A 12,129-nucleotide genomic window follows, 5' to 3' on the forward strand; every position below is an offset into this window, starting at 1 on the left:
CTCATGATTTCCAACACCTGAACACCTCTTCCAAACTGAAAAGGCTCCTGAATACCTCTTGCAAATTCCAAAGATAATGCCTCTCCAAATTAAGTGTGGCTATTTATTTTTTAGTTCACTTATATTTATTTTCAGATTTCTATTTTCAAATAAATGGGCAAATGCCAGACCTAGACATATCTGCTCATCTCCCCCATTTCAACCTGACTCATGTCTCAGAGAATTGAAACCTATATGGGCTATTGTAGCTTTTCTGTTAGTTGTTCTATAGAGGCAGTCAGGGGGGAGACAAAGGGGAAGAGAAAGAGAAAATTGGTGGACTTTTGTGGCAGAAATATGCACTGGTAAAGGGGTAGGTTTTAAGCATTGTATGGCTGAAGCTCTATCATGAACAATTTTGTAATTGTGTATCTCATGGGGGTGCAATTCAATAATTTATTTTTAAAATATATTTGTAATGAAAAGAACCAGTTTTATCACTTCTGTGTCTCTAACTCCAAATGCTTCTGTACAAGGTAGCCACTTTCCATTTCTGGCCTCCAGAAATTCATCATCTAACTCTGAGATTAGTAGTGGCTCCTTGTTTCTATGCTGAGGCTTGTTCCAAGAATATCAACTATTTACCCTTTCTTTATGATGAGAAAAAATACCTGGCTTTGCTGTTTAAAAGCCCTTCATATTCGAATCTGCTCAAATCTCTGAACTCAAGACACATTTAGTTTAAAAACTGGTTTTAACTGGTTTTAACCTAACTACCAATTTTCACTCTGAGTCACTCAGACCAAACACTGTATGCATCCTGCACTACTTGGCCACAGGCTTACTGATTCTCTTTCCAATCCTTTCTAGCCATAAATTGCCCTATTCTGTTGTCCTTATCATGTTTTCTGGTCCTGTGACCATAGAGCTGCTCATAGATGCTATTCTGATTATATAAAACCAGTATAAAGGATTTCTCAGGTGTGACTTAAGATTTACATTGAATATTTTTTAACAAATGTACAATGCTAAAGTTGGGCAAAAGAATTCATATATATAATTGTCAAAATGGTTCAGTTCAACCTGCCACTTCTTTTTTATTTTTCTTTATTTTTTATTTTTAATTATGAGAACAAAGATGCAAAGAAAGAGAACAAGGTAAAGTTACAGTGGAAGGACAATCACCCATAAACAAAATTCTCAGTGGTCCCATTGCTGATATCTTAACTTTGAACTTTCAGCCAAAGAATATTAAGAAAAATAAAACAGAACCCACGTACAGTTACTTTGTCCCTAAAGTCCACAGATTGTAGTACATATTATTTCTTAGCAGCACACAAAGCAATAAAAGATTTAAAACTTATGTAACTCCTTAAACATTGAAGGCAAAGTACTTTTTTACATTTCCATGCACAATCATATTAAAGTTAACCTCAAAAGTTTAAGTGGGTTGTTTTTCTTAAGGATTAGAGTCAAAGGACCACAGTAAAAACGGTGTTAGAGTGGCAATTATTGTTTGCATAGGCCCACCAAAACATGAGGGACATGGAAAAGGAAAAGCCTTGGCCTAAGTACAAGCAGACCCTAACCCTGACGTTTCCTGGCATAAGACCAACTCTAGGCTCCGGGCAAACTAGTTTGTCCAAATCAGGTCATTGTCTGTAGTGCCAATACACTTTTATTTCTCACACAGTCTCTGCTATTGGTATCATGTTTCTGTAATAAAGATCCTGGAATCTGCATATCCTATATTGCAGTCAGGATGGTGCAGAGCGTTCTCTCATTTCACCTCACAATTAAAGAGCAATGCAGAGAACCCTGTCCTGTCAGCAGTCAACCTGCCACTTCTGCCCAGATTTCAGAGTTACTTTTCAATCAACTACAACTGTATCTAGGCTTTAAATCTGTGAATCAGAGTGACTGCTGATGGCTGTCATTGTATATAGTTTGTTTGGAGGTTCCTTGGATGTTCCTTGGTTTGACAACTAAACATACTTGATCTCACTTTACTCTTTCCCCCTCTTTACCACTCGCAAAGCCAAATTACAAAGGTAGTTAGAATTTTGTACTCAGTGAACTTTACAGTGTTCTTTGAACTTTGTTACAAAAATGTGTTTCAAAAATTACAGCACAGAGCTGGAAATGTAATCAATTGTAGAATTCTTGCCCCTGGCATGTGTAGGACTCTAGGTTCAATACCATGAATTGCAAACCAAACCAAACCAAACTAAAGCAAACAAATCAAACCAAACCAAAGCCAATGATGTTTTTCTTAAGTCTCTGAACCTAATCAGCTTTGCCATAGCTTGAATTTCCCAGGAAATTTTCAAATGAGTCATAGGTATTCTTGCATTATAGGTCAAAGCTGACCCTCCCCAGATATTGTATAAATTGAAAGATCTGGTATATTTTTGGGCAATTACCATCATTGTCACTTCATTTCCCTTCAACAAGAAATATTCAAATTGAATTTCTCAAATAACTAATCCTAGTTTCACAAAAATAATAATTTATATTTAAAAATATATAATTTGCCCTTATTTTGGCTTAGAATAATTGCTTTGAAATATTGAAAAACAGGATGGTATAGCTCACCCAGTAAGTACCAACACTTAAAAATCTGGTAGGAACTAAATTATTTTCAGTGATTATTAGATTAAATATTATGGAATATTTCTTTCTCTTTGTTTTTCTGCCATTTGGATTACTATATGTCTTGGTGTTGGTTTATTAGGGTCTATTTTATTAGGGACTCTTTTCACTTCCTGGATTTGCACCGAGGCCTCTTTCCAAAGGGTAGGGAAGTTTTCTGCTATTATTTCCCTAACTACTTGTTCTTTCCCTTTCCCTGTTTCCTCCCCTACTGGTATACGTACAACACTTAAATGATTTCTTTTGTCTTTGTTCATTAAATACTGGGCCTTTTCTTCCAGTGCCTTGCTTCTTATTTCCTTGTTGATTTCTTGGTTGTTTTTTGTTTGCACTTTTCCTTCGAATTCTTCTATGTGCTTCTCCAACTGTGTGATTCTGCTCGTATGGCTTTTTACAATGTCTATTATTTCCTTTAATTCCCTTTGAATGGAATCTCTCATGTTCTGTAACAGATCTTCTTTAATTTGGCTGATCTGTTCATCCATGGATTTCTTGTATTCGGCAAGTGATTCTCTCATTTTCTTTATCATGGTTTGCATTTCCTATCTTGTGGCTGCTTTTAACTCCTTTTCCATTGGATCTATACATTTTGGTGGATTTAGAAACTTGCTAGGGTTTCTCTCCGTATCTCCAGCTGTTAGGGTCCTCTTCAGTTTATCCATATTTCTTTGCATTTATTGGTGTGGCTTGGAATGCAGTGTCTTCTGACTTCAGCCCGCTTTTGCCCCCTGTGGTGTGGGGCTGTGTCCCTTCTCTGGATTGCAGCTCTGGGTGAGACTGTTGGGTGGGCTGGCTATTTGGCCTCTAGCACACCCTCTTAGTGGAGCCTGGTTAATTGTTTCCCCCTCTTATTGCCAGCCAGTGCAGTACCAATCCTGGCCACACTGGTGGAAGGTGCTGTTGAGCCTGGCTCCCTTGTCCTCCTTCCCTACCTGGAAGTCAGCGGAGCTCCACTCCCTCCAGGCCTCTGCCAGAAAACCCTTCCGTCTGTAGTTCCTAGCCCTTCCCAATGGCACCAGAGACTTCATGGGTGCACGCGGTGGAGGGGCAGGGGCAGCAGATGTTCCCCTTTAGATTAAATATTATGGAATATTTCTATAGGTTCTTGGACTTTTTAATTTTGGGCCACACCCAGTGATACTCAGGGGTTACTCTTGGCTGTGTGCTCAGAAATCGCTCCTGGCTTGGGGGACTAATTGGGACTCAAGGGAATAGAACCGTGGTCCATTCTGAGTCAACCTTTTGCAAGGCAAATGCCCTACCACTATGCCATTGCTTGGCTCCAACAATTATTTTTGGTACCAGATATATATTTGTTTCCTAATAGCAAAATGTAGCAAAGCATTTAATATAAAAGTTATAGTGTTATAATAATGATAAGAATAACTCATGTGATCCTACAGCTAAATATTGCATTAAATACTCGTGCTTATTAGCATTCTTATATGTTGCATATATACATTCTTGGGTGAGAACCACACAGTAAATATGATCTTTCTTTCTTTATTATTTTTGGGGGTCACACCGGCAGTTCTCAGGGATTACTCCTGGCTCTATGCTCAGAAATCGTTCCTGGCAGGCTAGGGGGACTATATGGGATGGCGGAATTTGAACCGCCATCATTATGCATGCAAGGCAAATGCCTTACCTCCATGCTATATTTCTCGTCCAAGGTCTTGATTTAAAAAGTTAAATTTCAGCAATGTCAAGAAACTTGACTATAAGCTATATATATATATATATATATATATATATATATATATAAGCTAACAAGTAGCAGCCTAGAAATTTAAACCTAATCCATCTTTTATACCTATGAGTAGTACAGAATAACTCAACATGTTGCACTGGTGCATGTTGCTTTGCCCTCCTGATAAATACTGAACTAGAGCTATAGTGATTGGCAGTAGTTTCATTAAAAGGCTCTACTCATATATCTTATGTTGTTCTCAACAATAGACTAAGAACTTGCTAATTTTCAGCATTCTAAAAGCATTCTTCATATTCTCTCTCTCTCTTCTCTCCCCTCTTATCCTTGCTGCACTTATCAGGGCTCAGGATTTATTCTGGTTCTGCATTCAGGTATAAGTACATGAGCCCAGGATCATATGGGATGCCAGGGAATAAAAATGAGCAGTTCCTATACAAGACTTAACCATTGTACTATCATGATGATCCTCATATATTCTTATTTCATGTGAATTTTACGTTCTGACAATTTTTATACTGCTTTTTATTTTTTTGATAAACACAACCTTCTCGTATGACTTCTCTCTCATCCTTTTCTGTTTGTCTCCACTGAAACTTATTTTTCTTTCTTCTTATCTTTGAATTCCAGTTCCACTCCATTATCATGTGAGTTACTTGAAAGATGCTTAATCTTGGATCTTTCAGTTTACTTCTAATCATAAAAATTCTAATTCTTTTATATTTTCACCTATTTTTATTATAGAGACATATTGAAGTTTATTATATAAAAATAGCCATGTCAGTCCTTTCATGAACATATCACTTCACTATAATAGGCCATATGTTTGATTTTAAAAGATCATTTTGCTTTATATAAATGATCACATTCAATATTAAACATATTTGATATTGGTATTGAATAAAGAAAAGCTGATGGGTGTTTCTAGTACTTTGAGAACCTAGATTAATTAAAACTCTTGTGATTTCTTAGAGTAATAAATTATTCTTATCCTAGGACCAGGATTTTGACCCATTAACTGCACCATGTCTAAATAAAAAACATGTTTACTCTTGTATAATTAATAACCCTATTCTAGATGTCAAGCACTTCTGTGGTCTGTATATTAATTGCTCCTTTCCCCTAGATCTTCAGATTCTATCAACTTTTCTTCCTAAAGTGCATGTCTTTTTGTGGTATTCATAGCAATAATGAAAAGGTTGAGGAAAAGATTTAATTATTTTAGCAACCAAAATAACATTTTTTGTTCTTCAAGGGCATTTTTCCTTATACTTTAATGTAAATTTTAAAATAAGTGTTACTATTAATGGATATGTCATTATAAATGTAAGAATCTGTTTTACTTGTTAGTAAGAAAAATTACTAATGAATGCAAAATTCTATATTTGTCATTCTAATTAAACTTTAGAACACAATCTATTAAAATATATTACACACATTAAATTAAATGTAAGAAAAGTAATTATGTACAATGGTCTATATATTCCAATTAAGCCAGGAATACTATTTTAAAATAATTTTCTAAATTTTTATGGGCACAAGAAAAATACTTCCTAAAGGTTCATCAAAAATTTTATATTAATTTTAACACAGACACAACATCGTACTCTCACTTAGTTCATTCTGTCAAGAGTAAAGTTTTTAATTGCTTCTCAAAAGTGAGCGATCTAATTAAACTGAACATATTTAATTTGTATTATTTTATCTTGCAGGAATAAGATTGAGTGAATAAAACTGCTTTAACAAAATAGACTTTAATAAAATAACCTGTTTCAATAGCAGGAAGACTCATTTATTACTTAAACATTTTCTCTGAAATATATGAATGCATAAGGATTGGGTTACATTTAAAGTAATTTGTTGAATAGTGTCTACCTAATTCTCGTGCCCAACAGATCTCATTGTCAGGTGAAAAATTGGAAGGATAATAATCATGTTAGTTTGAGGGTCAGAGAAAAAGTTAAAAAAAAATGGAACATAAGCATTGCTTGTAAGAGCTCAGGCACCAATGGTCTCCTGAGCCCAGTGTTGTCCAAACACCAAATTTTAAAAAATGAATGATTCTAATTTAAATCTAGCATTCCTAGATTTCCTAGCATGGATAAGCACACAAAGAAGTGAAGGGAAGGAAATTGGAATTAAATAACAAACAAACAATAACACTGTTCATGCAAGAAATACCTTGGAATACAGGGAAGAAGAGAAAAAGCAAAGTAACAAAAATAAAAATCCCTGAATACAGGCTTGAGTGATAGTATACTTGGTTAGGCTCCTGCCTTGTCCTTGTCTGGAACCCATTACTATCCCTTGAGTACCACCAAAAGTGATCCTTGAGTGCATAGTCAGCAGTAAGCAAGCTCTGAGCAAAGCCCAATGGATCCCCAATACAAAACAAAACCAACCAAAGAATTCTTCAAATAGAGGATTCAAAACCAATTAAACAAATTAATTTGAAGGCATTGCACAATAGAAAAGAAAATAGTTATTTAAAATTTTGTTATTTGGGATACTAGGTCATATGGCTAACAGCAATTTCACTTTATATTTATATATATATTTATATTATATTTTACATATATATGTATGCGGGCTAGCGAAATGACTCAAAGACTATAACACACACTTTGAGTGCAGAAGCACCAAATTAATCTCTGCCTATACATTCTCTCTCGAGAACTGCTCTGTGAGCAGCCTCAGCACCACCGAGTAAAGACCTAAAACAAAGCAAATAAAATGAATGTGGTAGGGAGTATGATAAGTGAGACCCTTGCCTTGCATTTTGCTAGGTGTCCCAGATTCAATTCCTAGAACTGCATATGATCCCTCAAGCACCTTCAGGGGACACTTGAGTGGAAAATAAGGGACAGTCTCTGAGCACCTGGGTGTGCTCTAAATTGGATAAATAAATAAATAAATAAATCATAAGGGACGGAAAGGCATTTTTCACAGAACAAGAATGCATCTAGTTACTGATGCACCTTTACCCTACCTGCACATAGAAAAATGGAGAGAGTCAGAAAAATAAGTCATTTGAGGGGCCAGAATGATAGTGCAGTGGATAGGGCATTTGCCATGCATATAGCTGATATAAATTTGATTCCTAGCACTTCATATTGTCTTCTGAGCCCTTCCAGAAGTGATCCTTGATGAAACAGGTAGAAATCCTGATCCACTGGGCATGGTGCCCAAACCAAAACAAAAAAGTCATTAAAATATAAATGCATATGAAAATAAAAATATATAGAATTATAAAAAAGATAAAACTAAAGCTATTCTTCAAAATAATGTTTGAGGGGCAGGCAAGGTGGTGCTAGAGGTAAGGTGTCTGCCTTGCAAGCACTAGCCAAGGAAGGACCGCAGTTCGATCCCCCAGCATCCCATATGGTCCCTCCAAGCCAGGGGCAATTTCTGAGCGCTTAGCCAGGAGTAACCCCTGAGCATCAAATGGGTGTGGTCCGAAAAACAAAAACAAAAAAATAATAATGTTTGAGAATAAGTAATTTATTTTTAATTTTTTAATCAAAGTAACATTGAAATATATTAAGTTTTGAGGGGCCGGGCGGTGGCGCTGGAGGTAAGGTGCCTGCCTTGCCTGCGCTAGCCTAGGACGGACCGCGGTTCGATCCCCCGGCGTCCCATATGGTCCCCCAAGAAGCCAGGAGCAACTTCTGAGCGCATAGCCAGGAGTAACCCCTGAGCCTCACAGGATGTGGCCCAAAAACCAAAAAAAAAAAAAAAAAAAAAAAAGAAATATATTAAGTTTTAAGTCAAAGTTATAAGTTTTAAATATGCATTAAGACCTATATGTGTATATGCTACAATAATTATAAAATAATTATTAAAATCCAATTATTTTTGCATATTTTTTCATATACAATTTCCTTCCTACCCTCCCCACTGCCTGTCTCTGTCAAACATTTTTCTATTCTCTCACCTTTTTTTTCCTTTTAGACACTGTGGTTTCCAATATTGTTATTAAAGGGGTATTATGAATATCATTTTACCTCATTTTAGCACCAGTTCTTGTTCTAAGTTTTCGGCTAGCTTTGTCACAGAGGTCCCTTCACTGCCTTACCAATACTCACCCATTATTTGTGGCAAGCTTCCTACCATGGACTGGTCTATTTGGCCCTCATTTTTATTGATTTTTTTGTTACTATTTCCATACTATCATTTTTTCTATACCCACATAGGAGTGTAATCATTCTACATCTCTCTCTCTCCCTCTAACTCATTTTACTCAGCATAAAACTCTCTATATCTATCCTAATATAAGCAAATTTCATTATAAAAGTCCAATTCTATTGTCATCATACAGTTGACCTTTTATCTACTTTACCCATCCCCTTTCCTCATTCCCTGCTAGAAGCTATTATATGGCTAAATATATTATTCTGCTAGTTAACTTAAAATCCATCTAAAGTAATGTACTTTTAGAATGCCCTAATTTTTTTCTTATCTTCTTCTTGCAAAGTTTTATAAATTCACTAATGACCTGGGAATAGCTCAAGACAAATAGGACAGTGGATAGAGCATTTGACTTACATGTGGCCAAATCAGGTTTGATCTCCACTGACACATTTGGTCCCCAGAATCCCACAAGGAGTGATTTCTGAAGACAGAGTCAAGAGAACCTGAGTAAAGTATTGTGGCCCCCAAACCAAAAAGTTAAGAAGATAGATAAATATTTTTATGTTTATATCTAAGTAGTAGCATGTTTCACTAAGTACTACACACTTCACTAAGCACAGTGTTTTGTCAGAAAAAAAAAGACCAAGCAACTTCTCTTCTATATGTTTTATGTGATCAGCCAGGAAGGCTGTTTGTTAAATATAAAGGAGATTCTGGTGGAATTAAAAGTTGACAAACAAATGGAAGGGTCTCATGGACAACTAAGGTTCAATGGATTATAATACATCTTTAGTAAAAAAAAAAAAAAAAAAAAAAAAAAAAAACACCAAGAAATGCATTTAAAATAAAGTAAAGTAGAAGAATGGAGCACTTGGAAGGGAAGAGGGAAGGAATCATTGCAATAACAATTTTATGAGTTTCTTTGCGGATTCTTTTGGGTTCTAATCTCTTTCACTTTCCCACTTAGCACCCAAGTGCTATGATTAGTTTATGGAAGAAAAATATTATAAGCATATGTCTTACCGCCTCCACTTCAGCAGGATCATACCACACATTGATATATGGATGTTGTAATGCATCATCCACTGATATTCTTTTAGCTGGATCAATCACTAGCATCTTTGACAACAAATCCCTGGCTTGGCTGGCTGAAATAATAAAAGAGAAGCATAATTAGCCATGCTTTATTATACCAAAAGGATTTGTTATAGGGTTTTAAAACTAAGAAAAAAAATATAGAATAGCATTATCAGATAAAATCTTTATTTTTAAAGGCAAGAGGTGTGGGAAGTGTGAGACCTGCCAGCAGTGCTCTGTGACTTCTTGGTCACTGTCCATGGGACTATATGCTACTAAAGTCAAACTTGAACTCCCACATGCAAAGCATGTTCTCTATCTCTTTGAACTCTTTCCCTGGGTCTATGTCAAATTGCTGGCATACTGGAAGGAAAATACACTTTTCTCCTTTGGTTTGTGACTCTAAATCAAGAATCCATATCGGTCTATTTAAGAGTTAAAATGCTCTGAATGCATAAATATATTTACTCAAAATTCAGTGTACAATTTATCCATCCAGAGAGTTGTTATAAGCAAGGTAATCTGCTTGGGTAACCTGTAAGAATGTAAGGCAAACATCTTCGAGAGCATAGGAAAACAAACATAATGATCAACAATGCAGGAATGGTTGCGTTATGGCTGTGTTTCTTTATTCTCATTCATGCTGGCATTTAGCAACATCTGAGTAATCCAGTTGATTTAGCGATACCAATTCCTTACACATGTAAGTAATATAAAGTCTAAAGAGTAGACGAATAGTCATAACTCAGCTATTAATTTTCATGTTAACCTTTGAATAATTACTACATATTTCAATAAAATAAAACACAAACTTGACAAAATCAGTTAGTGGCTGAGGTGAGTTTGATGCTATCTATCATCAGCTACTAATGCAAAAACCTATCATATGCATATATTTTTATCGTTAGTTTTATGATTGTAGGCCTTAAAGGTTAAAAAATACATCTGACAATCATTGAGCATATTTATGAAACAATACTTCCAAAGAACACGTTTTAATTTTTAAACATATATAAAATTTTATGTAGAAATATTTCCAGACTGACATAAAAAGGTTGAGAATAATATTTAACATGTCTCAAATATATGTTACGTACTATGCTGCAACCTAATGAGAATGAAATCTAAAAAGCTGCTAAATTGGAAAGAAAATAAGGACTGATCCTCAGGTGCTTGTATCAAATGCTTGGTCAATTGGAAAAGTAACTGAAAAGGACCCCTGGACTCCAAAGCACACTTGGAGTGTGTCAAAGTCAAAGTCAAAGTCAAAGTCACCCCCAAAACATAAAACATATAGACACCTGCATCTCTATAATTGTGTAATTGAACATTAACTCTGAAATAGAATAAATAAATAAATAAATAAATAAATAACAAACTCTGAATAGAATAAATAATTGGGACAGAAATTTAAATGTACATTTATTGTAAATGTTTCTTTTTAGATACACTTTAAGATAATTTTAAAAATTCTAAACAAGTCCCTGGAAACAGTAAATTTTTCTGTTATATACTCTGCCACACATTTTATTATTATCAAAATATAAAGACTATTCTAAAATGTTTCACTACATATCATTGAAAAGGAAATCTTTCAAGAGACACCTCTCATTAAACTGAGTATCTCAAATTAAAGAATGACATCTGTATGGCCAGTTTGTTTAATTCATCAAGTTCAGAGTGTGCTCAAATTGTCTCTCTAGACCTACCTTTGAGTTTATTGTGCTCAGAGTCTGCTGGAAAGAGAGAGTCAGGAAAGAGCTTGGGGAAAGTAAGTCCTGCATACTTGGGACGATTCTCCACGTAGTTTCTTACTGTAGGTTGCAATTTCTTCATGAATTCTGGACATGGAGTTCCTAATTGTTCGATTACTTTGTTCCATTGATCAATATCTGAGAATTCAATGGTTAAGGGAAAAAAAAAAGTGGTGCAGGCCTCAAGGTCTTAATTTTAACTAGTCAGAAGTCTAACTGCATATCTGAATCCTAAGCATTTATAAATCTAATTGAAGCTCAAATGAACAACAAGAGAAAAAATTATAATTTTTAAATATAAAATCAAAAATTTTATGCAACAAATCCCTGGAAATTTTGAATTTTTCAATTTACTTTTAAAATATATGTATTTGTGGGTATATATGGAGTATCATTTAACAAAACATGATTTCATAAAATAGTCTTTGGAGTGTTACAGTAAAGGGTATTAAAATAACACAAGAATTTCTTATTATTACATAATATTCAATGTAACTGCTAATATTTAGAAGATAATTTTCTAATAATATATAATTATGAACTTAATTATTTTCTGTAAATGGTAAAATGCAAACATTTTAAATGTAATTATTTTATATATTTGTTAAGTTTCTGTAAAAATTACATTCTCCTTTCTCTATTAAATAGGAAATTTCAAAGTTTGTTAATATTAACTATTTCTATACATTCATTGTTGCATTAATAAAGTTTTGGAAATAAAATAAATCAATGTATCACCGACTTAGATAGTCAATAAAATAATTACATCCTTCTTTTAATATTCTTCTTCTTATATTATCTTGCATCCTAGACATATTTTCAATAAGA

At 34.5% G+C, this 12,129-nt stretch overlaps 1 protein-coding gene across 7 annotated transcripts in view; it reads right to left on the bottom strand.

Annotated features, from left to right (window-relative positions):
- Window positions 1-12,129, bottom strand: part of MAPK10 (mitogen-activated protein kinase 10) — a 232,020-nt gene that overhangs the window by 66,067 nt on the left and 153,824 nt on the right. For all 7 annotated transcript variants that reach the window (XM_049789765.1, XM_049789762.1, XM_049789764.1 and 4 more), the window contains 2 exons: window positions 11,257-11,439; window positions 9,494-9,618 (listed from right to left, as the gene is read on the bottom strand). In XM_049789765.1, the coding sequence (XP_049645722.1) occupies window positions 9,494-9,618; window positions 11,257-11,439 (308 nt within the window). The remainder of the gene's footprint in view (window positions 1-9,493; window positions 9,619-11,256; window positions 11,440-12,129) is intronic.

The sequence above is a fragment of the Suncus etruscus genome, chromosome 16 (assembly GCF_024139225.1).
Source record: "Suncus etruscus isolate mSunEtr1 chromosome 16, mSunEtr1.pri.cur, whole genome shotgun sequence".
Taxonomy (NCBI): domain Eukaryota; kingdom Metazoa; phylum Chordata; class Mammalia; order Eulipotyphla; family Soricidae; genus Suncus; species Suncus etruscus.